This window comes from Platichthys flesus, chromosome 11 (genome assembly GCF_949316205.1).
Source record: "Platichthys flesus chromosome 11, fPlaFle2.1, whole genome shotgun sequence".
Taxonomy (NCBI): Eukaryota; Metazoa; Chordata; class Actinopteri; order Pleuronectiformes; family Pleuronectidae; genus Platichthys; species Platichthys flesus.
The window spans coordinates 19,308,416-19,336,100 of NC_084955.1; the positions used below are offsets into that span (position 1 = coordinate 19,308,416).

Sequence of the window (27,685 nt, forward strand, 5' to 3'; positions counted from 1 at the left end):
ATCTCTTATCAACCATAAACGATTCATTTGTGAATAAAAGCAGGACCGGCTGGGAAACTGAACTCCAGATAAGCATTTACGATGCTCTATGGAAAAAGGCATTGAAAGCTGTTAACTCCTCTTCTACCTGTGCCAGACTTCCTGTTATCCAATTTAAAGTACTTTTCAGGCTGCACTATAGCAAAGACAAACTCTTCAAACTTTACACAGACAAGACATCTGAAACTTGTGACATATGCTCTCAGACGCCATGCAATCTGACACATATGTTCTGGACATGCTCCAAGTTGTTAAATTACTGGCAATCAGTTTTTAAATGTATCTCTGTCATCCTAGGTATACCTGTTAGTCCTTCACCACAGATAGCTATTTTTGGGATGCATCCTGATGAACTTGTAACCACATCCCTGCAGGAAAATGTTATAGCTTTTGCGTCCTTGATTGCACGTAGAAAAATTCTTCTCTTATTGAAATCTTCCCAGCCACCTTCCTTCAAATCCTGGCTACGTGATATATTATTTCTAATGAAACTGGAGAAAATCTAATTTAGCCTTTGGTTTGTCATCCTTCGGGAGCGATTTATGTTTTAAACCTCTTTTTTTTTCTAGTGTGTGTTTTGAATATATTAGAGTTTTTCTTTCCCCGAGTTATTCTTGCCAGGTCTTAGATATATTAAGTGAGTTTTTCATAGCCCAATCTTTTTTCACTCTTCATAGAGGATCTGAATTCAATAAAGTGTGCTGGTACGTGTAATCCTATTACCTCATTTACCTCGAGCACTCATTTCAGTCCAGGCCTGACAACGAGCAGCACAAACACCAGAACTCTCATGTTTGACTAATGGTGGATAAAAATACAAAGATTGCTCCATATTGCTTTTTATTGGGTGATTTATCTAAAGCAACTGATTGAACCCAACGCCTGTTGTTGCACATCAATCAAATCCCTTGAATAGGGCATATTAGGGAAAACAGAGTCTTCCTTTGAAAGATTCTGCTCAGTTCTGTAATAAAAATACAGTTTAAAACTGTATGTTGTTGTAGTTTGATTCGTTGCTGTGTTTGAGTTCAGTTCTATATGTTTTTGTACAGGCTGTAATGATCCAGGCATCATGACATTGACTCTGTCCTGCAATAAAAGTCAATGTCAGTTGGACACTTTCACTGGCACTGATATTGTGAATGAAACTATATACATGGAGGTTTATATATTGAGATATTTATATAATGTGAAAATGATTTCTGACAATATTTACTCTCCCATCATTATTAATCCAACAATGCTTTTACTATATATAGGGTATGTTCTTGTTGATCTATTAATCTTTGTAACTTCTCTGTTGTGGTTTTGTTTGCTTTGTGCAAACTTCATTATGTTTGACAATGTTTCAGGTCATTTTGATGAAAATCAATTGAAGCATAATTTAAACCACACTAGAATGTTATAAGCTTGTTTGTAATATACTGTTTATTTAGAAGAAAAAACCTCTGTTCTTATGTTTAACTTATTTATTTAGTGTTTCATTCTGAACTGTTGCATGTATCAAACTGTCTAAGATATTTGTGTCATGACAAAGTTTGTGACTTGAACATTTTATTTGTCAACATACAGTAGTTGTGGTGGATCCAAAATAAACCTTCTTTTTACTGAATTTCCATGAAGGCGTGAACAGTTGAAGATCTTGTTGAAAAATCCCATGCACATTTTAAAATATTGTGCACCATGATATGGAAAGAAATTAAAAGGAACATTATACAAAAGTCGATGTTCAGGACTTTATTGATTCAAATACGGCACATTGTTCACAAATATACATCAATGTTGGAGTTAGAACGATGGAAGAAAGGCAGCGGAGTACGATCACAGGATCAGATTTAATAGCTGCTCATGGTGCTCGTCAGCCAGTCGTTGAAGAGGCAGACCTGTGAATGAGGAAGAATCAGAGTTACATCTATTCATCAGTGTCTCACTGTGGATTAGATATCTCTCTGTGGATAGTTACCTTGGCGTAGACACCAGGATTACCCCTCTCAGCACATCCGTAGCCCCAGGACACAACACCCTGCAGCTCACCGTTGCACACGACGGGGCCACCGGAGTCACCCTGGGAGAGAGAAAATTAAAATGAGTTTTAAAACAATTTCAATGAACAATGCAACTGACATGCAGTGGTGTAGGAAAAACATGTCTGCAGGTTTCCTTCTTCTTACACACCTGGCAAGAGTCCTTTCCTCCCTCCAGGTATCCAGCGCAGAACATGGCATCGGTGATCATGCCAGGGTAGGAGTTATCACAGTCCCTGAAAGACAGGATGGGGAGATCCAGGCACTGCAGCCTGTTACTGTCGGCTGCAGGAGGGGAAACAAAGTATTAGAGAAAAGGTTTTCCAGAGTTATCCCATACAAATCTGGACCTCAGAGCAGTTACTCTGCAGATGCAACTCACTGGAGCTCATGGTGTCTCCCCATCCAGAGACGGTGCACATGGTGCCAGCGGGGGCACAGCTGGTGGGCAGAGCCACAGCCTTCACGTTCTTGTTGAGGGTGGCGGGCTTGCTCAGCTTGATGAGCATGATGTCGTTGTTGATGTTGTAGGAGCTGTAGTTGGGGTGACGGATGACACGGGCGGAGCTGATGAACTGCTCGGTTCCCTCATTGACCCTGAGGTTGTGCTCGCCCATACGCACCTCCACACGGCTGCACAGGAGAGAGAGGAGGGTTTTACATATGAGATTCATGATGCTATGTAAAAATAATGATTCTTATGTAAAACGTTGTCTTCATGACATCAAGAAGAGACGTACGACTTGTAGCAGTGAGCAGCAGACACAACCCAGTTCTCGTTGACCAGGGAGCCTCCACAGAAGTGGTAGCCAGAGTTCAGAGACACCTGATGGGCCTGGGAATGAGGCGTGCACTCATACCCTCCGACGATCTTGTCGTCCTCCAAGGCAACTGAAAACACCAGAGAGACCAAAAGGTCAGAAACCAACAGAATATTTCTCTTTTGAATATTTAAAACTTTACATGGAAGCAGAAAGACACAACTCACAAGCAGCTCCGATGAGCAGAACGAAGACAAGAGACATCATGGTTGCTGTATGATCCTGTTGATGAGAGAACTTCACCTGGAACCTGGTTTAAATAGAAAGGAAGCTCTGCCCTTTACCTGCTGGACACACCTCTACCATTACTCTCCACCAATCAGGGTCCTGGACTGAAGTTTCTACGTGTTGGAAAAGCAAATATTGTGTAAAGTGTGGGATGGTCTGTTCTGTCACACTCTGTACATTAGATTGTATCATCTACAAAACCTTTTCAGAGTCGTCCATGAAAGGAAAACACGTGTTTTACGAGTTGAAACAATTCTCTAAGTAATGAGAAGTTGTTCAATTCTGTGACTCTTCCTGAACTTCATACTCCAGGTGATGTTGCTTCAGAGCAATCTGTACATCTATGTTTAGCACAGTATGTATTCAGTGACCTTTAACCTCGGCATGTGAAGACATGGCTGCAGCTCTGCAGATGGTCCGGTTCACAACCACAGCTGCTGATTATGGATTTTACAGGAGGACCAAGCCACGTGTTGTTCAAAACTGCTGTCTCCAGAGACAAAAAACACCAATGCATGAAATAACACCTGTATTACGCTAGAAATAATTTGTTATAGGACTTCTCAGTTTCGATAACCAGCAAGTCCGAATGTCCTGATGGTTTTGAGACTCATATTTGTCAAAAAAGACAAAAAAAAATTGGCCACTTAAGATAGATTTGACTTGTTACTAGGCAGAACCTATCCCATAGAAAGTTTATTCTGACACTACCTCTAAGTGTTCAGTGGTCCAGACTGACACACAGCTCCTATGAGCAGCACAGACACCAGAGCTCTCATGTTTGACTAATGGTGGATAAAAGGCCAAAGATTGCTCCATACTTGCTTTTTATTGGGTGCTTTATCTAAAGCCACAGATGAAGCCCCACCCCTGATGTTGCTCATCAATCAAAACTTTTGAATAGTGCTCATTGGGGGTAAAAAAACATTACTGTTCTCATACCAATTTCAAAAGTCTACCAAAGGATATTTTGTCGTTTTACAGAATCTCTTTTTGAATGATTCTGCTCAGTTCTGTAATAAAAATACAGTTTAAAACTGTGTATGTTGTTGTAGTTTGATTTGTTGCTATGTTTGAGTTCAGTTCTATATGTTTTTGTACAGGCTGTAATCATACAGTCATCATGACCTCGACTCTGTCTTGCAATGAAAGTCAATGTCAGTTGGACACTTTCCCTAGCTCTGGTCTTGTGAATGAAACTATATACATGTAGGCAGAGATGGGCAGTACTTCTATTACTTGTATAAATACGTGTTTCAATTACTTTGAGTACTTTGTAATTTGTACTTGATAGGGCCGATAAAAAAATCTAACGTAATTTGTAACAAAATAATTTAGAGTGGAGTCATTTTATACTTGAAATACTCAAAATACTTTCTCAACTAATCAAAAAACAATTCAAGAGTTCACCCATTCTTCAAAATGCACTGGCTACCACCTCGATTATCAGGGAAAGGAGGCAAATCCAACAGTTTATTATCCACTCAGCTGAAGATCTTGGCCTGGTGGCAGAGAGTGAAAAGACTTCCTCCAACCTCCAAGATGATGAGCAAGATAACTTCTTTTTTTTCTCAGCTGAAGAAACTCAAGTCCAGGAAAGACAGGAGATCACAAGCCACAGGAAAGCTGAGTTAGAGACCCTTCGTTTTTTTGGAGGACACCAGAAAAGACCTGCTTTCTCTTTAGCAGTAACCACTTATCAAGCTCCTTTTTGTTTGATTTAACACATCCCTCCTCTCTTCAGCTCCGGTTGAGAGACTGTTCTCGTTTGCAGGAATAATATTCCATCTGTACAGACGGAGGTTAACAACAGAAATATTTTCAAAGTTAGTTGTTCTTAAAGGCAACTAAACTGGCTACCCAGTGGTTGGGTCTCAAGAACCAAAATGGAGAATAATTATGTCATAAAGATGTCAGTGTGATCCTGTATGAGACACTTTACACTGTAATATAGAACTATGTGGCCTACCATGCCACTGGCCAATGTAAGAGAGAAATAAGTAGGCTACCATGACACTGGACAAGGTATAGTAAAAGAAAAGTAAGTAGGCTACCTACTCACTTGTTAAGTTACCTGTTCACTTTTCTATTGATTTACTATTTACCTTTTATTTGTATTCATTTTTCTGTCCAGAACTTGATAGACAGTAATTTATTTAAGCTATTTCCCTGTGTACAACTGGTTTTAATTGTATATTTTGCTTTTATAGTATACATAGACCCAATGTGTGATGCTATTCATGTGTGATGAATATTTATTGTTGACAGAAAACCAAAGTTTATGGGCTGTCAAGTTGTTGTCTTTTAATAGCTCTGCCTAGTTACACTGACATTCTGTGACTGTTCTTCCTTTTTGTGGGGTTCACCAGAGCATTGTGTACATTATATAGCCCAAACCTCAATGCTCTACTATACCAAATTGTGAGAAAACGGAAAATCCGTAAAATGTATTTCCTATATTTTAAACACAAAATACATGTATTGTATTTTACATTTTCTGGCACCAGTATTTTGTATTTTGTATCAAGATTCATTTTTATGTATTTTTGCCTATCTCTGCATGTAGGTCTATATGTTCAGATATTTATATAATGTGAAAATGACTTCTGACAATTTTTACTCTCCCAGCATTATTAATACAACAGTGCTTTTATTATATATTGTGGATGTGCTTGTTCTATTTATCTTTGTAACTTCTCTGTTGTGGTGTTTTTTGCTCTGAATCAATTGGCTTCACTTGATTTGAGTCTCTCTAGTTAATGGGTTGTTTGCAAACTTCATTATGTTTGACAATGTTTCAGGTCATTTTGATGAAAATCAATAGAAGCATAATTTAAACCACACTAAAGTGTTATAAGCATGTTTGTCACATACTGTTTATCTAGAAGAAAATACCTTGAGTCTTATTATTAACTTATTTATTAAAGTGTTTCATTCTAAACTGTATGAATCAAACTGTCAAAAATAGTTGTGTCATGGCAAAGTACTACATACAGTAGTTGTGGTGGATCCAAGATGAAACTTGTTTTTACTGCATTTCAGAGAAGTTGTGAACAGTTAAAGATCTTGTTGAAAAATCCCAGCACATTTTAAAATATTGTGCACCATGATGTGGAAAGAAATGAAAAGGAACATTATGTGAGTCGATGTTCAGGACTTTATTGATTCAGATGCTCAAATACGGCACATTGTTCACAAATATACATCAATGTTGGAGTTAGAATGATGGAAGAAAGGCAGCGCAGTACGATCACAGGATCAGATTTAATAGCTGCTCATGGTGCTCGTCAGCCAGTCGTTGAAGAGGCAGACCTGTGAATGAGGAAGAATCAGAGTTAGATCAGTTCATCAGTGTCTCACTGTGGATTAAATATGTTTCTCTGTGGATAGTTACCTTGGCGTAGACACCAGGATTACCCCTCTCAGCACATCCGTAGCCCCAGGACACAACACCCTGCAACTCACCGTTGCAAACGACGGGGCCACCGGAGTCACCCTGGGAGAGAGAAAATTAAAATGAGTTTTAAAACGATTTCAATGAACAATGCAACTGACATGCAGTGGTGTAGGAAAAACATGTCTGCAGGTTTCCTTCTTCTTACACACCTGGCAAGAGTCCTTTCCTCCCTCCAGGTATCCAGCGCAGAACATGGCATCGGTGATCATGCCAGGGTAGGAGTTATCACAGTCCCTGAAAGACAGGATGGGGAGATCCAGGCACTGCAGCCTGTTACTGTCGGCTGCAGGATGGGAAACAAAGTATTAGAGAAAAGGTTTTCCAGAGTTATCCCATACAAATCTGGACCTTAGAGCAGTTACTCTGCAGATGCTACTCACTGGAGCTCATGGTGTCTCCCCATCCAGAGACGGTGCACATGGTGCCAGCGGGGGCACAGCTGGTGGGCAGAGCCACAGCCTTCACATTCTTGTTGAGGGTGGCGGGCTTGCTCAGCTTGATGAGCATGATGTCGTTGTTGATGTTGTAGGAGCTGTAGTTGGGGTGACGGATGACACGGGCGGAGCTGATGAACTGCTCGGTTCCCTCATTGACCCTGAGGTTGTGCTCGCCCATACGCACCTCCACACGGCTGCACAGTTGAGAGAGGAGGGTTTTACATGTGAATTTCATGATGCTGTGTAAACACAATGATTCGCATGTAAAACGTTGTCTTCATAACATCAAGAAGAGACGTACGACTTATAGCAGTGAGCAGCAGACACAACCCAGTTCTCGTTGACCAGGGAGCCTCCACAGAAGTGGTAGCCAGAGTTCAGAGACACCTGATGGGCCTGGGAATGAGGCGTGCACTCATACCCTCCGACGATCTTGTCCTCCTCCAAGGCAACTGAAAACACCAGAGAGACCAAAAGGTCAGAAACCAAGAGAATATTTCTCTTTAGAATATTTAAAACTTTACATGGAAGCAGAAGACACAACTCACAAGCAGCTCCGATGAGCAGAACGAAGACAAGAGACATCATGGTTGCTGTGTGATCCTGTTGATGAGAGAACTTCACCTGGAACCTGGTTTAAATAGAAAGGAAGTTCTGCCCTTTACCTGCTGGACACACCTCTACCATTACTCTCCACCAATCAGGGACCTGGACTGATAATTCTGCGGGTTGGAAAAGCAAATATTGTGTAAAGTGTGGGATGGTCTGTTCTGTCACACTCCGTACATTAGATTGTATCATCTACAAAACCTTTTCAGAGTCGTCCATGAAAGGAAAACATGTGTTTTATAAAGGTGAAACAATTCTGTGGACGTTGTTTTTATTTTGGTATTTATATTACATGAGAGGAATCAATCTCAAAAGCAGCAGGACATTTTTGGACTTGCTTGTTATCAAAACTGAGAAGTCCTATAACAAATTATTTCCAGCATACTACAGGTGTAATTTCATTCATTGGTGTCTTTGTCTCTGGAGTCAGCAGTTTTGAACAACACGTGGCTTGGTCCTCCTGTAAAATCCATATTCAGCAGCTGTGGTTGTGAACCGGACCATCTGCAGAGCTGCAGCCATGTCTTCACATGCCGAGGTTAAAGGTCACTGAATACATACTGTGCTAAACATAGATGTACAGATTGCTCTGAAGCAACATCACCTGGAGTATGAAGTTCAGGAAGAGTCACAGAATTGAACAACTTTCATTACTTAGAGAATTGTTTTAACTATAAAACACATGTTTTCCTTTCATGGACGACTTTGAAAAGGTTTTGTAGATGATACAATCTAGTGAACAGAGTGTGACAGAACAGACCATCCCACACTTTACACAATATTTGCTTTTCCAATAAGCAGAAAATTCAGTCCAGGTCCCTGATTGGTGGAGAGTAATGGTAGAGGTGTGTCCAGCAGGTAAAGGGCAGAGCTTCCTTTCTATTTAAACCAGGTTCCAGGTGAAGTTCTCTCATCAACAGGATCATACAGCAACCATGATGTCTCTTGTCTTCGTTCTGCTCATCGGAGCTGCTTGTGAGTTGTGTCTTTCTGCTTCCATGTAAAGTTTTATATATTCTAAAGAGAAACATTCTCTTGGTTTCTGACCTTTTGGTCTCTCTGGTGTTTTCAGTTGCCTTGGAGGACGACAAGATCGTCGGAGGGTATGAGTGCACGCCTCATTCCCAGGCCCATCAGGTGTCTCTGAACTCTGGCTACCACTTCTGTGGAGGCTCCCTGGTCAACGAGAACTGGGTTGTGTCTGCTGCTCACTGCTACAAGTCGTACGTCTCTTCTTGATGTTATGAGAACAATTTTTTTTGCTTGCGAATCATTGTGTTTACACAGCATCATGAAGTTCACATGTAAAACCCTCCTCTCTCTCACTTGTGCAGCCGTGTGGAGGTGCGTATGGGCGAGCACAACCTCAGGGTCAATGAGGGAACCGAGCAGTTCATCAGCTCCGCCCGTGTCATCCGTCACCCCAACTACAGCTCCTACAACATCAACAACGACATCATGCTCATCAAGCTGAGCAAGCCCGCCACCCTCAACAAGAACGTGAAGGCTGTGGCTCTGCCCACCAGCTGTGCCCCCGCTGGCACCATGTGCACCGTCTCTGGATGGGGAGACACCATGAGCTCCAGTGAGTTGCATCTGCAGAGTAACTGCTCTGAGGTCCAGATTTGTATGGGATATCTCTGGAAAACCTTTTCTCTAATACTTTGTTTCCCCTCCTGCAGCCGACAGTAACAGGCTGCAGTGCCTGGATCTCCCCATCCTGTCTTTCAGGGACTGTGATAACTCCTACCCTGGCATGATCACTGATGCCATGTTCTGCGCTGGATACCTGGAGGGAGGAAAGGACTCTTGTCAGGTGTGTAAGAAAAAGGAAACCTGCAGACATGTTTTTGCTACATCACTGCATGTCAGTTGCATTGTTCATTGAAATCGTTTTAAAACTGTTTTTTAATTTTCTCTCTCCCAGGGTGACTCCGGTGGCCCCGTCGTGTGCAACGGTGAGCTGCAGGGTGTTGTGTCCTGGGGCTACGGATGTGCTGAGAGGGGTAATCCTGGTGTCTACGCCAAGGTAACTTTCCAAAGAGAGAAAGATTTAATCTACAGTGAGACACTGATGAACTGATCTAACTCTGATTCTTCCTCATTCACAGGTCTGCCTCTTCAACGACTGGCTGACGAGCACCATGAGCAGCTATTAAATCTGATCCTGTGATCGTACTCCGCTGCCTTTCTTCCATCGTTCTAACTCCATCATTGATGTATATTTGTGAACAATGTGCAGCCTTTCAGCTTCTGAATCAATAAAGTTCTAAACATCGACTTTCAAATAATGTTCCAATTCATTTCTTTCCACATCATGGTGCAAAATATTTTAAAATTTGCTGCGATTTTTCAACATTGTCTTTAACTGTTCACGCCTTCATGGAAATTCAGTAAAAAGAAGGTTTATGTTGGATCCACCACAACTTCTGTATGTTGACTAATAAAATGTTCAAGTAACAAACTTTGTCATGACACAACTCTCTCACACAACAGTTTAGAATGAAACACTAAATAAATAAGTTAATAATAAGATTCAAGGTTTTTCCTTCAAGACAAACAGTATATGATCAAAATGCTTATAACACTAAAGTTTGGTTAAATTTATACTTTCTATTGATTTTCATCAAAATGACCTGAAACATTGTCAAACATAATGAATTTTGACAACTACCCATTAACTAGAGAGACTCAAATCAAGTGAAGCCATTGAAACGGAGCAATCAGCACCACAACAGAGAAGTTACAAAGATAAATAAATCAACAAGAACATTCACAAAACCAGTGAAGGTGTCGAATTGACATTGACTTTCATTGCAGGACCAAGTCAAGGTCATGATGCCTGGATGATTACAGCCTGCACAAAAACATAAAGAACTGAACTCAAACACAGCAACGAATCAAACTACTACAAGATACACAACTGAAGGTTATCTCAGGTTCTCTTTCATGTTTGGAAGAGGAGGGTGAGGGGTATTTAGCTGCAACACGCAACTTCACCACTAGATGGCACTAGATTCTAAACACTGAACCTTTAACTGTTTTTGTTTGACCTGAAAACAGATTTGATGTCTGTCGACCCTACTTCCACACGGAGTCCTTGAGCTGTAAAACAGTTTCATGATGACGTGAACAATGTGTCCCAAATTCACTTTAACTATTCAAAATCCGAGACCTTTATTATCATCGTGCAAGCACAATAAAATAACAAAACTCATGCTCAAATAGAATTGTGCCTGTTGCAAAGATCTTCAATTTAAATGTGTAAGTCTAAAACTCGACCACAGTATAATAAAATAAAGATACAGGCGAAAAAAGTTTGAAATAAGGTTCTTAAATATAACATAAGTAAACATAACTAGAGTGCATACGATCAGTATATTGACTAATAATGACAAGTACGATAAATGATAAATGATAAAAACATTACCACAGTCAATATATGAATGCAATTATGAACCTAAGTTGTGAATTTGTGTGTCACAGCTCTTTTCAGTCAGTTATTTGGCTCATTAGTTGGAGTTGTGCAAAGCGCATAAGAATGATGATGTTATATATTGTCCCACAACAAAACCATTAAGACCATCACAGCTTTACAGTGAAGTTGAATATTTTTACTTGTAACATCATATATTTTAAACCATGTTATTGCTATTGTTCCCTCACCTTTGCTCTCTACCTTGTATGATGCATTGACATTTTTTTCCTCTCGCACGGCAGCCTCAGCCTTCGTGTCTGTATTTGGTTTCCAGATAACCGGTCCTGAGAAGCATCCAGCTGTGTAATACTGTGTCCATACACATCTAAATTTAGTAGTGTCCTCGAGTGCCCTGCACAATCTGAACACAGGAACTTCTTAACAGCAGGTGCTGGATTCAAAACATTTACCAAAGCAAGAGAAATAGAGTGATAGCAGTTTATGGAAAAACGAAGCAGATTAAGAAACAAACATTATTCTTTGAGATGTCAAGAAGTAGAACAACTGTGTGGCAGCTCAGGGCCTGAGACCCTGAGCAGCACATGGGCATGAAGCACATTTTCTTTAGAATGATTATGAGTTAAATTAATGTCCAGCGTACTGAAAAGATCAATTCCTCTGTCGACGTTCCTGTCAAAATGTAATCGATATCTAAATCTAATCTCTGAGAGCATGAATAAACTCTGACTGGTGACTGAATGAAACAAATCACGTGCTCCAACCGAAGAATTATTACAGAATATTTAATGGCGCTATGACAATAAAAGAAAATCAGTGATAGCACGACCCAAAACAGGCTCAAAGTAAAACACACATATCACGTGATGATTAATTTTTGTATCATGCAACATATACATGTAGAATTTAACTACTACATGGTTAGGGATTAGAACGACATATATTGCCCAGACAAGAAATTAGTGGTGCACCGATGTATCTGCCGTACAGCGGTAGAGGCTGATGTTTGCCTCGTTTACTGCCATCGACGCATCAGTAATAAACTTGACTTTCACCGATAGCATTGGCCGATGCTCATTGGTATGTTTTCTGCAGGATGCCAATCTGGCATCCAGATTATATCCCTAGGTGGTTGTACACTCAAACCACCTCAAAACAGGTCAATCTGAGGAGGGCTGTTTTATACAGGGTAAAAAGGGTGCAGTTTTAAATGATCCTTGTGGTACTTTGACCGAAATGTGTTACAGACATTTCATTAAGACCCTAAGGAACCATATAACCTTGTGGTAAAATGGGCAAAACATGTCTCCTTTCAATAAAGTTGAGTTAAACTCCAGATTGTTTCATAAATCTGACTGAATTTGTGCTCATTCAATGATAAGAGTGATAAAGGACTGAAATCATTTTAAAAAGTGTTTTTTAAATAATGATTTAATTATTATCCTGGCACAAAAGGGTGAATGAATAACAACAAAAACACTATAAACAAATAGAGATATCGGCTATTGGCTAGATTGTTGTTTAAAACATCGGTATCGGCCAAGAATTTCCATATCGGTGCATCCCTAGAAGAAATCCATTCTTACTGTTTTAATGCAGTGTTTTATTTTTAAGTAATCCTGGAAATCATTCACTTGACCCCAACATCCAGCAGCAGGGATTGGCTCCTCACCGACCAATGAGGATTGCCACAGAGCAGGGCAGCTCACCTGCCTGTGGATATAAACTCAGGATCTTGGTGAAGTCCTGTCATCAACTCAATCACACAGCAACCATGAGGTCTCTGGTCTTCGTTCTGCTCATCGGAGCTGCTTGTGAGTGTCCAATTGACTTGCTTTCTAATAGAAGCCAATTCTTCTCATTATAGTAAGAACAGAAGTTAATATGTTTACTTTGCCAACATGTGTTTTCAGTTGCCTTGGAGGATGACAAGATCGTCGGAGGATATGAGTGCACGCCTTATTCCCAGGCCCATCAGGTGTCTCTGAACTCTGGCTACCACTTCTGTGGAGGCTCCCTGGTCAACGAGAACTGGGTTGTGTCTGCTGCTCACTGCTACAAGTCGTAAGTTTCTCCTTGATGCTATGAAGACAACGTTTTTCATGCAGGAATCATTGTGTTTAAACAGCATCATGAAAGTCAAGATAAAAACAACCCTCTCTCTCCTTTACAGCCGTGTGGAGGTGCGTATGGGCGAGCACCACATCAGGGTCAGTGAGGGAACCGAGCAGTTCATCAGCTCCTCCCGTGTCATCCGTCACCCCAACTACAACTCCTGGAACATCGACAACGACATCATGCTCATCAAGCTGAGCAAGCCCGCCACCCTCAACCAGTACGTGAAGACTGTGGCTCTGCCCACCAGCTGTGCCCCCGCTGGCACCATGTGCAAAGTCTCTGGATGGGGCAACACCATGAGCTCCAGTGAGTAATATTCCTGCATTATTCTCTCAATGTCTGCAGCGCAACTCCTTCTAAATCTGTCTTGTTCTCCAGGCGCTAACGGCGACAAGCTGCAGTGCCTGGACATCCCCATCCTGTCTTTCAGCGACTGTAACAACGCCTACCCTGGCATGATCACTGATGCCATGTTCTGCGCTGGATACCTGGAGGGAGGAAAGGACTCTTGCCAGGTGGGAAATATAATGGTCAGACAGAACGACTAAATGTTTTCTTGGAATTACATATTAAACTGAATCCTCTTAATCTTCCGCTTGTGTCAGGGTGACTCCGGTGGCCCCGTCGTGTGCAACGGTGAGCTGCAGGGTGTTGTGTCCTGGGGCTACGGATGCGCTGAGATGGGTAATCCTGGTGTCTACGCCAAGGTAACTGTCCAAAGAGAAAGATATTTAATCCACAGTGAGACACTGATGAACTGATGTAACTCTGATTCTTCTTCTTCTTCAGGTCTGCCTCTTCAACGACTGGCTGGAGTCCACCATGGCCAGCTACTAAGTGATTGAAGAAAAGTTCAGTCGAGCAGCTCAACATCATTTGCTGTTCATGCTCCATCTTTTGCACTGGACACTTTGACAAATAAAATCTTTCAAAGCAAAATATTGAGACTTGTTTTGTGCAATAATTTCACAGAGGAAATTCTTAAATGTTCTTCAGAAAATAGTTGTTGAACATATACTTGTGAAAAGTGTGTTGTAAGTCATTGCAATTAAGAGTCAAACACACTGAAGTAAGAGATTAATGTCTGTTTCATTAAAAAAACTACAATAAAGACTTACTATCATCAGCAAAGTACAGGAAATGTTTGACCTGGTGTTGTTAAGTCTCCTTATATTATATGTTTGTAGAATTATTGACATGCATTACAAAACTCATTAGCAAAGTTAATATAACAAATAAAAACCCAACCCAGGAACAGTTTTACACGTTAACATGTTTTGTAATAAGCCAATAATCTTGAACAACTGATGTAAAAGAGGGAAATATAAAAGAGGCGTTACAAACCCTGATGTCAATGAAATAACTGTTGTAAACTTAGTGCCTCTCAGAACAGTTGATGTTGCAAACCTGGATCCAAGAGATATTTTTAAAGAATTAAAAATGTATCTCAAATATAATATTCTGATGTGATGCCTTCATTAAATGCTACTTGTTTAAAAACATATACTTCCCGTCAAGTTTCAGGTGAACGTTGGATGTTAATCATGAACAGTCTGTATAAGGGGCTGTGGGTCGGTTGGAGACTGTATATTTCCTTGGACGGTCCAAAGCTCCTGGATTTCTGGACGAATGTTCAAAAAGAGATCGAACAGATTTTGGTTATTTACTTTGCTTTAGATCCTGAACTATATTCATTAGGTAGACTCCCTGATATTGTGACGGACAGGGACTTGATTACCGCATTTAGAACTCTGCTCTTAATAGCAAATCGAATTATAACAGTTTCTTGGTTGAAGCCCCCCCCAAGACAATGGAGAGACAGGGTAAATGGGTCTTTTCCTTTCTTTATTTGCTTATCTCAGTGTTAGTATTTGTACTCGTATTTCTCTCATTTAAGATATGTCTCAGGGTTAAGCCATAAAACACTTTCAGTCAATACTGTTATTATTCTATCTACAAGTCAGTGGATGTTTAATTATGGGCGTATGTACCAGAGACTTGAATTCTGCCATCTCAGAAGAATAATTCAATCGATTAAAATGTAGTCGATCTCTAAATTTAATCTCTAAGAAAATGAATAAGCTCTGACTGACGAGTGAAGGAAACACATCACATGTGGTCTAAAAAAAAAAGTCACATAGTATTAGATAATATTTAACAACGCTGTGATAGTTGTTAGTCATCAGTGATAACGCAACCAAAAACAGGCTCAAACTAAAACATTGTTTAGATGACATATATCATACGGTGATTCTTTTTTGATATAATGCAACACATATATGAAGAATTGAACCACTGCATGGTTAAGGATTAGAACGACATCAATTTGCTGACAAGAAAGATATTCTTACTTTTTTAATGCAGTGTTTTATTTCTAAGTAAATCTGGAAATCATTCACTTGACCCCAAAAATCCCGCTGCAGGGATTGGCTCATCACCGACCAATGAGAATTGCCAGAGAGCGGGGCAGCTCACCTGCCTGTGGATATAAACCCAGGATCTTGGTGAAGTCCTGTCATCAACTCGATCACACAGCAACCATGAGGTCTCTGGTCTTCGTTCTGCTCATCGGAGCTGCTTGTGAGTGTCCAATTGACTTGCTTTCTAATAGAAGCCAATTCTTCTCATTATAGTAAGAACAGAAGTTAACAGGTTTATGTTGCCCCTCATGTGTTTTCAGTTGCCTTGGAGGACGACAAGATCGTCGGAGGGTATGAGTGCACGCCTTATTCCCAGGCCCATCAGGTGTCTCTGAATTCTGGCTACCACTTCTGTGGAGGCTCCCTGGTCAACGAGAACTGGGTTGTGTCTGCTGCTCACTGCTACAAGTCGTAAGTTTCAAAGTTTTTCATGCAGGAATCATTGTGTTTAAACAGCATCATGAAAGTCAAGATAAAAACAACCCTCTCTCTCCTTTACAGCCGTGTGGAGGTGCGTATGGGCGAGCACCACATCAGGGTCAGTGAGGGAACCGAGCAGTTCATCAGCTCCTCCCGTGTCATCCGTCACCCCAACTACAACTCCTGGAACATCGACAACGACATCATGCTGATCAAGCTGAGCAAGCCCGCCACCCTCAACCAGTACGTGAAGACTGTGGCTCTGCCCAGCAGCTGTGCCCCCGCTGGCACCATGTGCAAAGTCTCTGGATGGGGCAACACCATGAGCTCCAGTGAGTAATATTCCTGCATTGTTCTCTCAATGTCTGCAGCGCAACTCCTTCTAAATCTGTCTTGTTCTCCAGCCGATAACAGGGACTTGCTGCAGTGCCTGGACATCCCCATCCTGTCTTTCAGCGACTGTAACAACGCCTACCCTGGCATGATCACCGATGCCATGTTCTGCGCTGGATACCTGGAGGGAGGAAAGGACTCTTGCCAGGTGGGAAATATAATGGTCAGACAGAACGACTAAATGTTTTCTTGGAATTACATATTAAACTGAATCCTCTTAATCTTCCGCTTGTGTCAGGGTGACTCCGGTGGCCCCGTCGTGTGCAACGGTGAGCTGCAGGGTGTTGTGTCCTGGGGCTACGGATGCGCTGAGATGGGTAATCCTGGTGTCTACGCCAAGGTAACTATCCAAAGAGAAAGATATTTGATCCACAGTGAGACACTGATGAACTGATCTAACTCTGATTCTTCTTCTTCTTCTTCTTCAGGTCTGCCTCTTCAACGACTGGCTGGAGTCCACCATGGCCAGCTACTAAGTGATTGAAGAAAAGTTCAGTCGAGCAGCTCAACATCATTTGCTGTTCATGCTCCATCTTTTGCACTGGACACTTTGACAAATAAAATCTTTCAAAGCAAAATATTGAGTCTTGTTTTGTGCCATAATTTCACAGAGGAAATTATTTAAAAAACACTGAAGTTAGAGATGATTGTCTGGTTCCTTTGAAAAAATAATTAAGACTTACTATCATTGGAAAAGTACAGGAAATGTATGACCTGGCGTTTAATGTATGAGGTTTTTAAGTCTCTTTCCATTATAATTCTCAAGAATTATTGACAAACATCACATAACTCAACAGCAAAGTTAATATAACAAATAAAAACCAAACCCAGAAACAGTTTTCTAAATATGTTATCCAATAACCTGGAATAAATTATATTAAGGAAGAAAATATGCAAGGGGTGTCAACCCTTTCCATTTATAAAATATTGTTTTATAATTTTTTCCAGCAAACATCGGCCTCTCAGAACAGCTGACATTGCAAAACTGGTTCCAAAATAAACTTTTTATGAATCAACAATCAAAGGCAAACTCCTTACACATACAGAGGCACATACACATTAATGAAATGACTATACATTCTGTCACATAATAGACATATTCTTTTATATAATAGACATCAGAGAGCCAACAGCATAAAAGGATGAAAACACACTGTAGAGGTTTAAAGCACCTTGCAAACTGTAGTAGTTGATAAAAACAGTGTCTTGTCCACACTAAAACCTGAGGAATCTTCAGAAGACACATGCAAATCTACAGTGGTGACTTTGCATAAATTCAGAAGCTATATTCTTCAGGACACTGAGAAGGCAACTGATAAGAGACCTTTTCGGAAATCTGACTATCACTCGGACCTTGCAGAGGTAAATGTGTTTCTTCAGATACTAAAATATACACCTACAGACTTTAGACTTGAAATGACAACAATCAGAAAATGTTTAAATTATGAAATAGTTTATAAAACAAATAATTAATGAGCAAATTATTATCTTTCTTTAATAACAGTCAGTTTACTACTTAAGAAGTATTCTTCAAGAATGAACATGACTGAAGAACAAACGATTCAGTCTTCGCTGAGCCCGCCAGACTCTCCTCTTCAGGATATCATGAAGGGAATTGAGAAGGAGACTGACGAGGAACATGAGGAGGAGACTCAAGATGAACTTGAGGAGGAGATCCCAGAGGAACTTGAGGGGGAAACTCAAGATGAACTTGAGGAGGAGATCCCAGAGGAATTTGAGGGGGAAACATTGCAGGAATGTGACTATCCCTCTGACTTCGAGGAGGTAAGTCTTTGACATCAGATACAAAAAGATTCAACAATTCCTACCCAACAGTGAAGAACATGTAAATGTGAATTATTTATTAATTCATTTATCAAATAATTCATGAGCAAATTATTATCTTTTGTCAATAACAATCAGTTTTCCTTAGATGTGTAACTCTTCTCATTGCATTCAATGTATTATTCATTCAAATTCAACGATTCTATGTTGTCTGTATCATTTACCTGTAATTTTGTCAAATTTGTTCAGCTACACAAGCAGACGAGTAAAATAGACATATTAATGATTTAATAAATATACAACTTTACAAATATTCTTCAAGAATGAACAACAAAGTCACAATTAGTTTACGTTTCAGTCTCCGCTGAGCTCGCCAGACTCTCCTCTTGAGACTGAAGATGAACTTGAGGAGACTGAAGAGGAACATGAGGAGACTGAAGAGGAACATGAGGAGGAGATTGAAGAGAAACTTGAGGAGAATAAAGATGAACTTGACGAGGAGATCCCAGAGGAACTTGAGGGGGAAACTTTGCAGGAATGTGACCATCTCTTTGACTTCAAGGAGGTAAGTCTGTGACATCAGACACAAAGGAGTAAAATAGACATGTTAATGATTTGATAAATATACAACTTTACAAATATTCTTCAAGAATGAACAACAAACTCACAATTAGTTTATGTTTCAGTCTCCATTGAGCTCGCCAGATTCTCCTCTTGAGACTGAAGATGAACTTGAGGAGACTGAAGAGGAACATGAGGAGGAGATTCAAGAGGAACTTGATGATTCTGAAGATGAACTTGAGGAGGACATCCCAGAGGAACTTGAGGAGAATAAAGATGAACTTGAGGAGGAGATCCCAGAGGAACTTGAGGGGGAAACTATGCAGGAATGTGACTATCCCTCTGACTTCGAGGAGGTAAGTCTTTGACATCAGATACAAAAGATTCAACAATTCCTACACAACAGTGAAGAACATGTATATGTGAATTATTTATTAATTCATTTATCAAATAATTCATGAGCAAATTATTATCTTTTGTCAATAACAATCAGTTTTCCTCATACGTGTAACTCTTCTCATTGCATTCAAAGTATTATTTATACAAATTCAATAATTCTGTGTTGTCTGTATCATTAACCTTTAATTTTGTCATGTTTGTTCAGCTACACAAGCACACGAGTAAAATAGACATGTTAATGATTTAATAAATAAACAACTTTACAAATATTCTTCAAGAATGAACAACAAACTCACAATTAGTTTACGTTTCAGTCTCCGTTCAGCTCGCCAGACTGTCCTCTTGAGACTGAAGATGAACTTCAGGAGACTGAAGAGGAACATGAGGAGGAGATTCAAGAGGAACTTGATGAGTCTGAAGATGAACTTGAGGAGGAGATCCCAGAGGAACTTGAGGATAATAAAGATGAACTTGATGAGGAGATCCCAGAGGATCTTGAGGAGACTCAAGATGAACTTGATGAGGAGATCCCAGAGGAACTTGAGGAGACTCAAGATGAACTTGATGAGGAGATCCCAGAGGAACTTGAGGGGGAAACTATGCAGGAATGTGACTATCCCTCTGACTTCGAGGAGGTAAGTCTTTGACATCAGATACAAAAAGATTCAACAATTCCTACACAACGGTGAAGACCATGTAAATGTGAATTATTTATTAATTCATTTAACAAGTAATTCATGAGAAAATTATCATCTTTTGTCAATAACAATCAGTTTTCCTTATACGTGTAACTCTTCTCATTGCATTCAATGTATTATTCATTCAAATTCAATAATTCTGTGTTGTCTGTATCATTTACCTGTAATTTTGTCAAGTTTGTTCAGCTACACAAGCACACAAGTAAAATAGACATGTTAATGGTTTAATAAATATACAACCTTACAAATATTCTTCAAGAATGAACAACAAACTCACAATTAGTTTACGTTTCAGTCTCCGATGAGCTCGCCAGACTCTAGTATTCAGGACATTATGAAGGACAATGACGAGGTAAGTTTGTGTCTTCAGTTACAAAAAAGATAGCTCTTTTAAGTTAGTTTAATATATTATTGACTCAATTTCAATCATTAACTAAATTTCAGTAATTCCGTGTAGTCTGTATCATTTACCTGTAAATCTGTCGAGTTGGAATGTTTACATTACATTATATTACCTTTCCTCTAGCTGACGCTTTTATCCAAAGCAATTTACCATAAGTGCATTCAACCCTGTCATTTTGTCGAGTTTGTTCAGCTATACAAGCAGACGAGTAAAATCAACATGTTAATGATTTGATAAATATGCTAATTTAACTAATCTTCTTCAAGAATGACCATGAATGAAAAAAACACTAATAATAGTTTTATATTTCACAGGTCATTACATCTAAGCTGTCAAGGAACATTGATCTCCAAAAAGACCTCCTGAAAGAAGGAGGAGCCAGAACTGCTCTTGAAGTGAACGCGAACATTGTAAAGAGAGATCGATCTCAATTGGAAAATTACCTGAAGAAGGAGCGAAAAGAAAAAGAAGCTCTCCCAACAACTCTCTCTTTGAATCAAGAGCAAGCTCAAACATCCAGTCGGGAAGCAACAATTGAGCACATGAAGGCAGAAAGGGCTGATAGCAGGTCAGGGGAAGACCAACAGCATCATGAAGATCAACAGATGGCTTCTGAGAACAAGACGCCAAGAAGCACATATGAAGATGCCCTTCATGAGAAAGCGCTTGCCCGAAAGCAGCACCACGAGGACAGAGAGGCTTGCAGCAGACTTGAGGAGCAAGTGAAGAAGGAGGAAGTCTGGTTCTTGCCAGTAAATAATACATCAGATAGGCTAAAGAAAGACCCAGCGGATAGAGAGGCACTGATGTATGACAAGGAAACCCTGAGCCAGCGGACCAATGATATCACGGGTAAATTAGAGGCCATGGAAGCTAAATTTAAAGAAACAGTGTCACGGAAAGATAATATTATCTTTAAAGATCAAGCTATCATTGTTGAGCTCCGACATTCGGTCGATGAGTTAACAGCACATCTGGCAAACAGTGAAAGAAAAAAAGCCCAAATTGAAGATGCCCTAATCCAGCAGCAGAAGGATGCAGACAAACTGGACAATCTGACCAATGAAAACGAACAGTTGGCTTCTGAGAACGAAAAGCTACGAAGTGAACTTGCCGAGGCTTTACGTGAGAGACATGTGGCCGACATCTCCAAGCAGCGTGATCTGGACGATCTTACTGAGGAAAATCATCACCTGGCTTCCAAGAGCAAGAGGGTACAAGGTGAACTTGAGGATGCTCAAAACAATATACGCCTTGCTCGTGAAGCTGCCATAATCAAGGACCAGGACTACAACGCTAAACTGGACAATGTGAAGATGGAGATTGAAGAAGTTGTCTCTGAGAACAAAAGGCTACAAGATGAACAGAAGGATGCTGTACAGCAGCACCAGGAAGACACAAAAGCTTGCAGCAGACTTGAGGAACAAGTGAAGAAGGAGAAAGCTCGGTTCTTGCAACTAAATAAGAAATTAGCGAGGCTAAAGAGAGGCCCAGCGGATAGAGAGTCACTGATGCATGAAATCGAAACACTAAGCCTGCAGAGCAACGACATCAAGGGTAAATTAGAGGCCATAGAAGCAAAATATAAAGAAACTATGTCGCAGAAAGATGATATAATCATTAAGAATCAAGCCATCCTTGTTGAAAACCAAGAGCTGGCTTCTGAGAACAAGAGGCTAGAAGGTAAACTGGAGGAACAAGCGAAGAAGGAGAAAGCAAGGCTCTTGCGATTATATCCGAAATTACAGAGGCTAAAGAGAGGCCCAGCAGACACAGAGGAACTGATGTATGACAAGGAAACATGCAGGATGGAGAACAAGCATATCACGGGTAAGTTAGAGGCCATGGAGGCCAAATATGACCTATTAGTTCAGAGAGACAGAGCTCACTCTCGGCGGAGTGAAGAACTCCTGGCACAGAAAGATCATGTCCTCTTGAAGAATCAAGCCATCAAGCTCCAATATATAGTCGATGAGCTCAGGACACAACAGTCAGAGAGCAAGATGAAACAGGACCAGCTCAAAGACACCCTACGTCAGGAGCAGATACAGAGGGCTGTCTTGGAGGAGAGAATTAGTAACACTGCCTCTCTTGAAAAACAAAAGATGAAAACCGTTCATTTGGCCTATGCTCTTAAAACAGAGAGGGCCAAAAGTAAGAAGTACAGTTTGGAGCTCACAGAAGCCAAGATCAATCAAGTAAAATTGCAGGAGCGGCAGAATTTTAGTCCATCCCTCCACAACCTCTGACAACCTGCAGAAGAAACATGGAGACTTCCAATCTACTTCCCGTGAGATGCTTCAAAATCTCGCACCCACCCGAACAGCAGGCGCAGCCGGGGACGGCCAGAAGTCTGTTGATGTCATTGTCCTAATCAACATCAGAACACCAGAAAGTCAACACATCTTCTGCGCAGGCTGTAAACACATCTCTTCCGACAACACCTTGGTTCGGCCTAATCCCAATTCAATCCTTCGCCCTGTGGTGGTTGGAATCTTCCTCTACAAATTGGGACTGCCCTTCAAGAAACCTGCCACGTCAGTAGTGGTCGTTGTAAACAGACGAGTCAAAAGTTTTGTTATTGTAATAAAAATGTTTGAGATCTTATATAAACCAATGATATGGTTTGAAGTTACTAAAGTGACAATTAAAAAAAATGAATTAACAGCTCAGTGCATCAGGCTGCAGAGTTCTGTAGACAACATGCTTTGTTATTAGCGGAGCACTTAGGGTCAGTTCCTTGCTGTTATTCAATCAAGTGCATCATGAGGCTTCCAAGAGGGCTCAAGCGATGTGACACTAGGTATAATCGTGAGGGAAAAAAAAGATCGCTAAAGTTAGCGCATCGCAACCTTTTGTTTTAAGGCTGTTGGAAAATTACCATAACACATTGAAATGATATCAAACTAAGATATTATATTCAACCATATTAATGGAGCAAATACTACATTTGTGGGTACCTCTCCCAGCTTGCCGGTGATCGCGAGGCATTGTGGGTACCCCTAGGTCTGAAGTTAGGGTCACAAAAATCTCAGTTCCTATGCCCCAATCCCAACAGGTATTGTGTGGATCAATAAACTTTTATCTAATCGTGTCTTATCTTGAATTAATTTCAGATCACCTGAAAACTCATTTCAGCCACGTCACACCGACTCAATGTTTTATTCTAAAGCTTTAAAACTCTTCATAATTATATTTTAGATCTTATAAAACTAAATGAGCTTTTGACCCCTCGACCTCCGTCATGACACGATGAAAGTGCATTCTCACTACTGATGAAGATAACGTGATATTTACTCTTTAAACAACAAATCCAGGTCTGAATCTGAGGTAAAGACTGGTGAGAATCTGATAAAGCTGGGTTAATACCCAGAATATCGCTGTATCGAAGTCAGAGAAGCGATGGTTTAAAGCATCAATCAACAAACTTATTGTCAAAATAAACATTTTGTTTGAGAGAATAGTCACAAATCTGCATAAGAAACTGAATAATATGGATTTTGTTTTTGATGAATATGAGTAAAATATGTCCAATACATAATATTTGTTTCAAAAAAGGCAAAGATTCCGAAGATGAAAGTGTGCAGTCACACATTAACTTTATTTTAAATAAATATTCATGAAATACAACTCAAACACAAGACATTTAAGTTAAATCCACAATATCAATAAATAAAAATTCAATTAATACAAATATATAATTAAATAATATCCGAGTTTGCGTTCCAGTTGCTGCTTCCGTTACAAAAGTCTACAAGGAAACTTATTAGGGACATTAGATGAGATGAGCCCAGACTCAATGGCATGTAATCAAACTTTGATGCCACGCCACGGTCACACAGTGTGACGGAAAATTGATCTTTTAATAACTTTGTATCTCGATCTTCTTGTGATGACACTCATCTCAAGTTGATCTGATGAAAGCCCTGCTACAAGTACCTCAAAGCGAAAATGTGGAATATGGCCAAAATGGCAAATAAATGCTAAAAAGCAGGCTTCCTGTTGCGTTTTTCCAATTGCACCTAAAAACATTTTTTAGTTTGTCTGGTCATGATACTCCTGTATATCAATTTTTGTTTTCAAACTATTGCACGTCTCTCCTCTGTTGCTCTTGATTTAACTAGAGAAAACAATTCAGAGACTAATTCCTCCAGCCGGAACAAACAACTTATTTCACAGACTTTTTTATTGTTTAACCGTCTTTACTGGTAATTAAATGGTTAAACTTGTCATGTAGCTTGAAGTTCCTGTGGATGTTCTGCAGGTTTATCTCTGTCTAATACAGCAGAAGTCTTGTTACAAGATGGACATCTGCTGCGGTTGCTGGACATTAATAATTATATTAAATTTTCCTGCATTTGAATTATTAATAAATTCCTGATAAATGCATGTGCAAAAATCACCTTTATAAGGGGACTTTCAATTTTCCATTTCGCATTTCATCATCATCTCTTTCAGTCACCAAGTCTCAGTGATGATGATGATGATGATGATGATGAAGATGATGATGATGATGATGATGATGATGATGATGATGAGGCAGATGCAGAGGCAGAGGCCGTTTAACTGGACAGAGCTACAGGTGTTTCGCAAAGAGAGAGATGATTCTGTCCAGTGGCGGATTTCAGACGGTCCCTGAAAGTGTCAGGAAAGATATGTGCAGTGATTTGAGTGTGACCGATGGCGGCTTTTCAACCAACAGCTTCAGCTTGACAAGAAAACAGAGCAGTGGTGGTGAGCGTGACATTTGTTTCCTTGTTGAGACTGTGGAGGAAAATTCCACTGACCAGTTTCTGAGGTTGTGGAAATCCCCCTGACTAGGTGTCTCACTGCTGTGATACTGTCTACCTGACAGAATGGAACCCTGATTTGGTGAGGTTTTTCTTCCAACTCGTACCGCGGACGGACGGACAAAGCAGAAAAGACACAGATGATGATCTCATGTCATTCATGTCTTCTTTTTTTATATTATGCCTTATGAAAGGCTTCGTTGTATAAGTTCTGGCTTTTGGGAACTTGCGCCAGTTCCATTTTGAGGACCCGTGCTTGTTGTATTAACTCTGCAGAGCTTATTATTATAAAGACTCAAAATTAACTCAGGTCGGAGAATTTCATTATTTCAAATCAAAAGACATAAAGGTTTTTGCTGTGTGTTTGAGTGGCACTGTGTGTGTGACTGTGTGACAGCACCGTGTGACAGCCTGTGTGTTTGTGTTTGGGTCTCAATGACATCGTCAGGCGCTCGGTCAAACAAGGGACAGACTTTGAGCTTTGCCTGCATCATTTCTTCAAGTTATACTTTTCTTCTACTCTCTTTCTTTTGAGAACTAACGTTTTAGGTGTTTGTCTGACATATCTCGACCAATGTCAGTTGGGATTGGCTCCAGCTCCATGTATTCTAGATAATGGATGCGCAGATGGACATACGCTCTTATTATCTGACTATGGGGTATGTCTATTTTTACAGTCTTACCAATGATTTGAAATGAGGTATTCAGAAATGTCTTAGACAGTAATATAGTTGCCTGGGAGCATGTGTATTAAAAGTAGTAACAGTATTGTCAACAGAAATAAACACAGTGATGCATTATAAAATGGAAGGTTTTATTGACTGTGCCCTGACGGAACAAATTTCTCTCTCTCTCTCTCTCTCTCTCTGTTGCTTCTCTCAGCTGCTCTCCCCTCTGACACCACCCACCACCACCTCCTGTCTCCTTCACTGGTTCCCCTCTCTCATGTAGTTCTGTGATGACAGATCACAGTCTAGCTGTATGTGCTGAGAATGTTGTTGATCCAGGGCAACAGAGAGCAGACTTTGGTGTAAACGCCCGGGAAGTTGGGCTGAGCGCAGCCCTGGCCCCAGGAGACGATACCATGCAGCTCGCCATTGCACACCAGAGGGCCACCAGAGTCCCCCTGAGCAGGGGGAGGGAGGAAATGGAGGTTATTTCTCCCATCATCACATCAGCATGCTCAATTGTTTTTTACTCTCCACGTCCACAGCCTAATTTAATGTGCTGTGTAATTGAGTCACCCTGACACAAGCGGAAGAATAAGAAGATTCAATCTAATATGTAATTCCAAGTATACATATAGTCGTTCTGCCTGACCATTCAATTTCATACCTGGCAAGAGTCCTTGCCGCCCTCCAGGTATCCAGCACAAACCATGCGGTCGCTGATCTTGCCGGGGTAGGAGCCTTCACAGTCCTTCTGGGACATAATGGGGACTTTCACACACTGGAGGTTGAATGGGTTGAACACTGCAGGTGAGGGCAGAAAAAGAAAGACAAATGTTGGAGTTAAAGCTGGGGTTGGTAATCCCGGAAGAGCAAGAGCAGGCCACAGTGCCACGATACATCCACCCCCTCCCATCTGCGCTCTTGTCAGAGCTATGAACCCAAAACACATGAATCGTATCAATTTAAAACAAATGGTTCTAGACATCTTTTGTCTTTTTCTACAATTACTTTTAATTGAAGGCCTGTGTGTAATAATTTTTTACATTTCTGTGCCGTGTGTAAGAATCAGAGATGAATAACATCAGGTCACCTTGATCAGTGTAGATGTTACCCCATCCGGACACCGTGCACATGTCCCCGGCCGCGGGGCAGGCTTTGGGCAGGGCGACGGGCCTGACGTATTGGGTGATGGTGGCGGGGTGAGCCAACCTCATCAGCATGATGTCAAAGTCCAGGGTGGTGTAGTCGTAGTTCTCGTGCCAATAGATGGCGTCCACCGACATGTACTGCTCCGTGCCCTCGTTCAGCCAGATGTGGTGGTCGCCCAAGACTGCGATCTGGGAGTAGGGGCTGAAAGAGACGGCAAATGTTGAGACCTTGAAATTCTCGTGAGAACAGCATGAACGCATGAGTGTGACACAAACTTTTGCCAGCAGTGTGCAGCGGAGGCGATCCAGCGGTCGTTGATGAGGGAGCCGCCACAGTAATGGTAGCCGATGTTGAGAGACACCTGCCAGGGTTGGGAATGGTGTGTGCACTCGTAGCCGCCTACTATCTTGTCGTCCATAGGGGCTGCAGCTGTGGTGTGAAGAAAATGTAAAACACCTCATGTGTGACAGATTTCAATTTCATGTTTTATTCTAAGACCTTCAGCTGAGCTTTACCTGCAGCTCCCAGGAGCGCGAGAACAATCAGGCCAATCATCTTGTGGCTGCCTCGAGCCTTCCTACGAACCAGACTGGACGTGAAGTCTCTGTTTCTCACTGCATTTATACTTTAACCCATCTGTGACTTTCCGTGCCTCCCCCCCTCCTTTAGACTCCCCTCACCTTTATCCCTCCACCCAATTCCTCCCACCCACCTGCAAATCTCTTTTCTCTCCTGCCCACGTGAAATAAACTCGTCTTCCTATGTGCCAAGTTAATCTGCTGATGTTTGAGCAACATCTCAAATGTTTTTGGCCTTGAGATTTTTTC

General features: G+C 40.8%; 5 protein-coding genes across 5 annotated transcripts; 3 read left to right on the forward strand and 2 right to left on the reverse strand.

Moving 5' to 3' along the window:
• Window positions 1–1,761: 1,761 nt before the first annotated feature.
• Window positions 1,762–7,649, reverse strand: LOC133964769 (serine protease 30-like). Its single transcript, XM_062399009.1, has 13 exons — window positions 7,555–7,649; window positions 7,308–7,458; window positions 6,950–7,200; window positions 6,719–6,852; window positions 6,507–6,608; window positions 6,388–6,424; window positions 5,082–5,088; window positions 3,052–3,134; window positions 2,804–2,954; window positions 2,446–2,696; window positions 2,215–2,348; window positions 2,003–2,104; window positions 1,762–1,922 (listed from the first exon to the last, which is right to left on the reverse strand). Exons 1-13 carry the CDS (start codon window positions 7,592–7,594, stop codon window positions 1,875–1,877), a joined length of 1,491 nt encoding a protein of 496 aa, XP_062254993.1. The 5' UTR covers window positions 7,595–7,649; the 3' UTR covers window positions 1,762–1,874.
• Window positions 7,650–8,484: 835 nt separating this feature from the next.
• On the forward strand, window positions 8,485–9,906 carry LOC133964985 (trypsin-1-like). The gene is made up of 6 exons (XM_062399341.1): window positions 8,485–8,590; window positions 8,688–8,838; window positions 8,950–9,200; window positions 9,298–9,431; window positions 9,543–9,644; window positions 9,727–9,906. The coding sequence occupies exons 1-6, from the start codon at window positions 8,551–8,553 to the stop codon at window positions 9,772–9,774; spliced, it is 726 nt and encodes a 241-aa protein (XP_062255325.1). The 5' UTR covers window positions 8,485–8,550; the 3' UTR covers window positions 9,775–9,906.
• A 2,849-nt stretch (window positions 9,907–12,755) lies between these two features.
• On the forward strand, window positions 12,756–14,108 carry LOC133964980 (trypsin-1). The gene is made up of 6 exons (XM_062399336.1): window positions 12,756–12,865; window positions 12,965–13,115; window positions 13,225–13,475; window positions 13,548–13,684; window positions 13,775–13,876; window positions 13,959–14,108. Exons 1-6 carry the CDS (start codon window positions 12,826–12,828, stop codon window positions 14,004–14,006), a joined length of 729 nt encoding a protein of 242 aa, XP_062255320.1. The 5' UTR covers window positions 12,756–12,825; the 3' UTR covers window positions 14,007–14,108.
• Window positions 14,109–15,598: 1,490 nt separating this feature from the next.
• On the forward strand, window positions 15,599–16,980 carry LOC133964979 (trypsin-1-like). Its single transcript, XM_062399335.1, has 6 exons — window positions 15,599–15,749; window positions 15,850–16,000; window positions 16,091–16,341; window positions 16,414–16,550; window positions 16,641–16,742; window positions 16,831–16,980. Exons 1-6 carry the CDS (start codon window positions 15,614–15,616, stop codon window positions 16,876–16,878), a joined length of 825 nt encoding a protein of 274 aa, XP_062255319.1. The 5' UTR covers window positions 15,599–15,613; the 3' UTR covers window positions 16,879–16,980.
• Window positions 16,981–25,835: 8,855 nt separating this feature from the next.
• Window positions 25,836–27,483, reverse strand: LOC133964982 (trypsin-2-like). The gene is made up of 5 exons (XM_062399338.1): window positions 27,374–27,483; window positions 27,134–27,287; window positions 26,800–27,059; window positions 26,374–26,510; window positions 25,836–26,164 (listed from the first exon to the last, which is right to left on the reverse strand). The coding sequence occupies exons 1-5, from the start codon at window positions 27,411–27,413 to the stop codon at window positions 26,012–26,014; spliced, it is 744 nt and encodes a 247-aa protein (XP_062255322.1). The 5' UTR covers window positions 27,414–27,483; the 3' UTR covers window positions 25,836–26,011.
• Window positions 27,484–27,685: the final 202 nt, after the last annotated feature.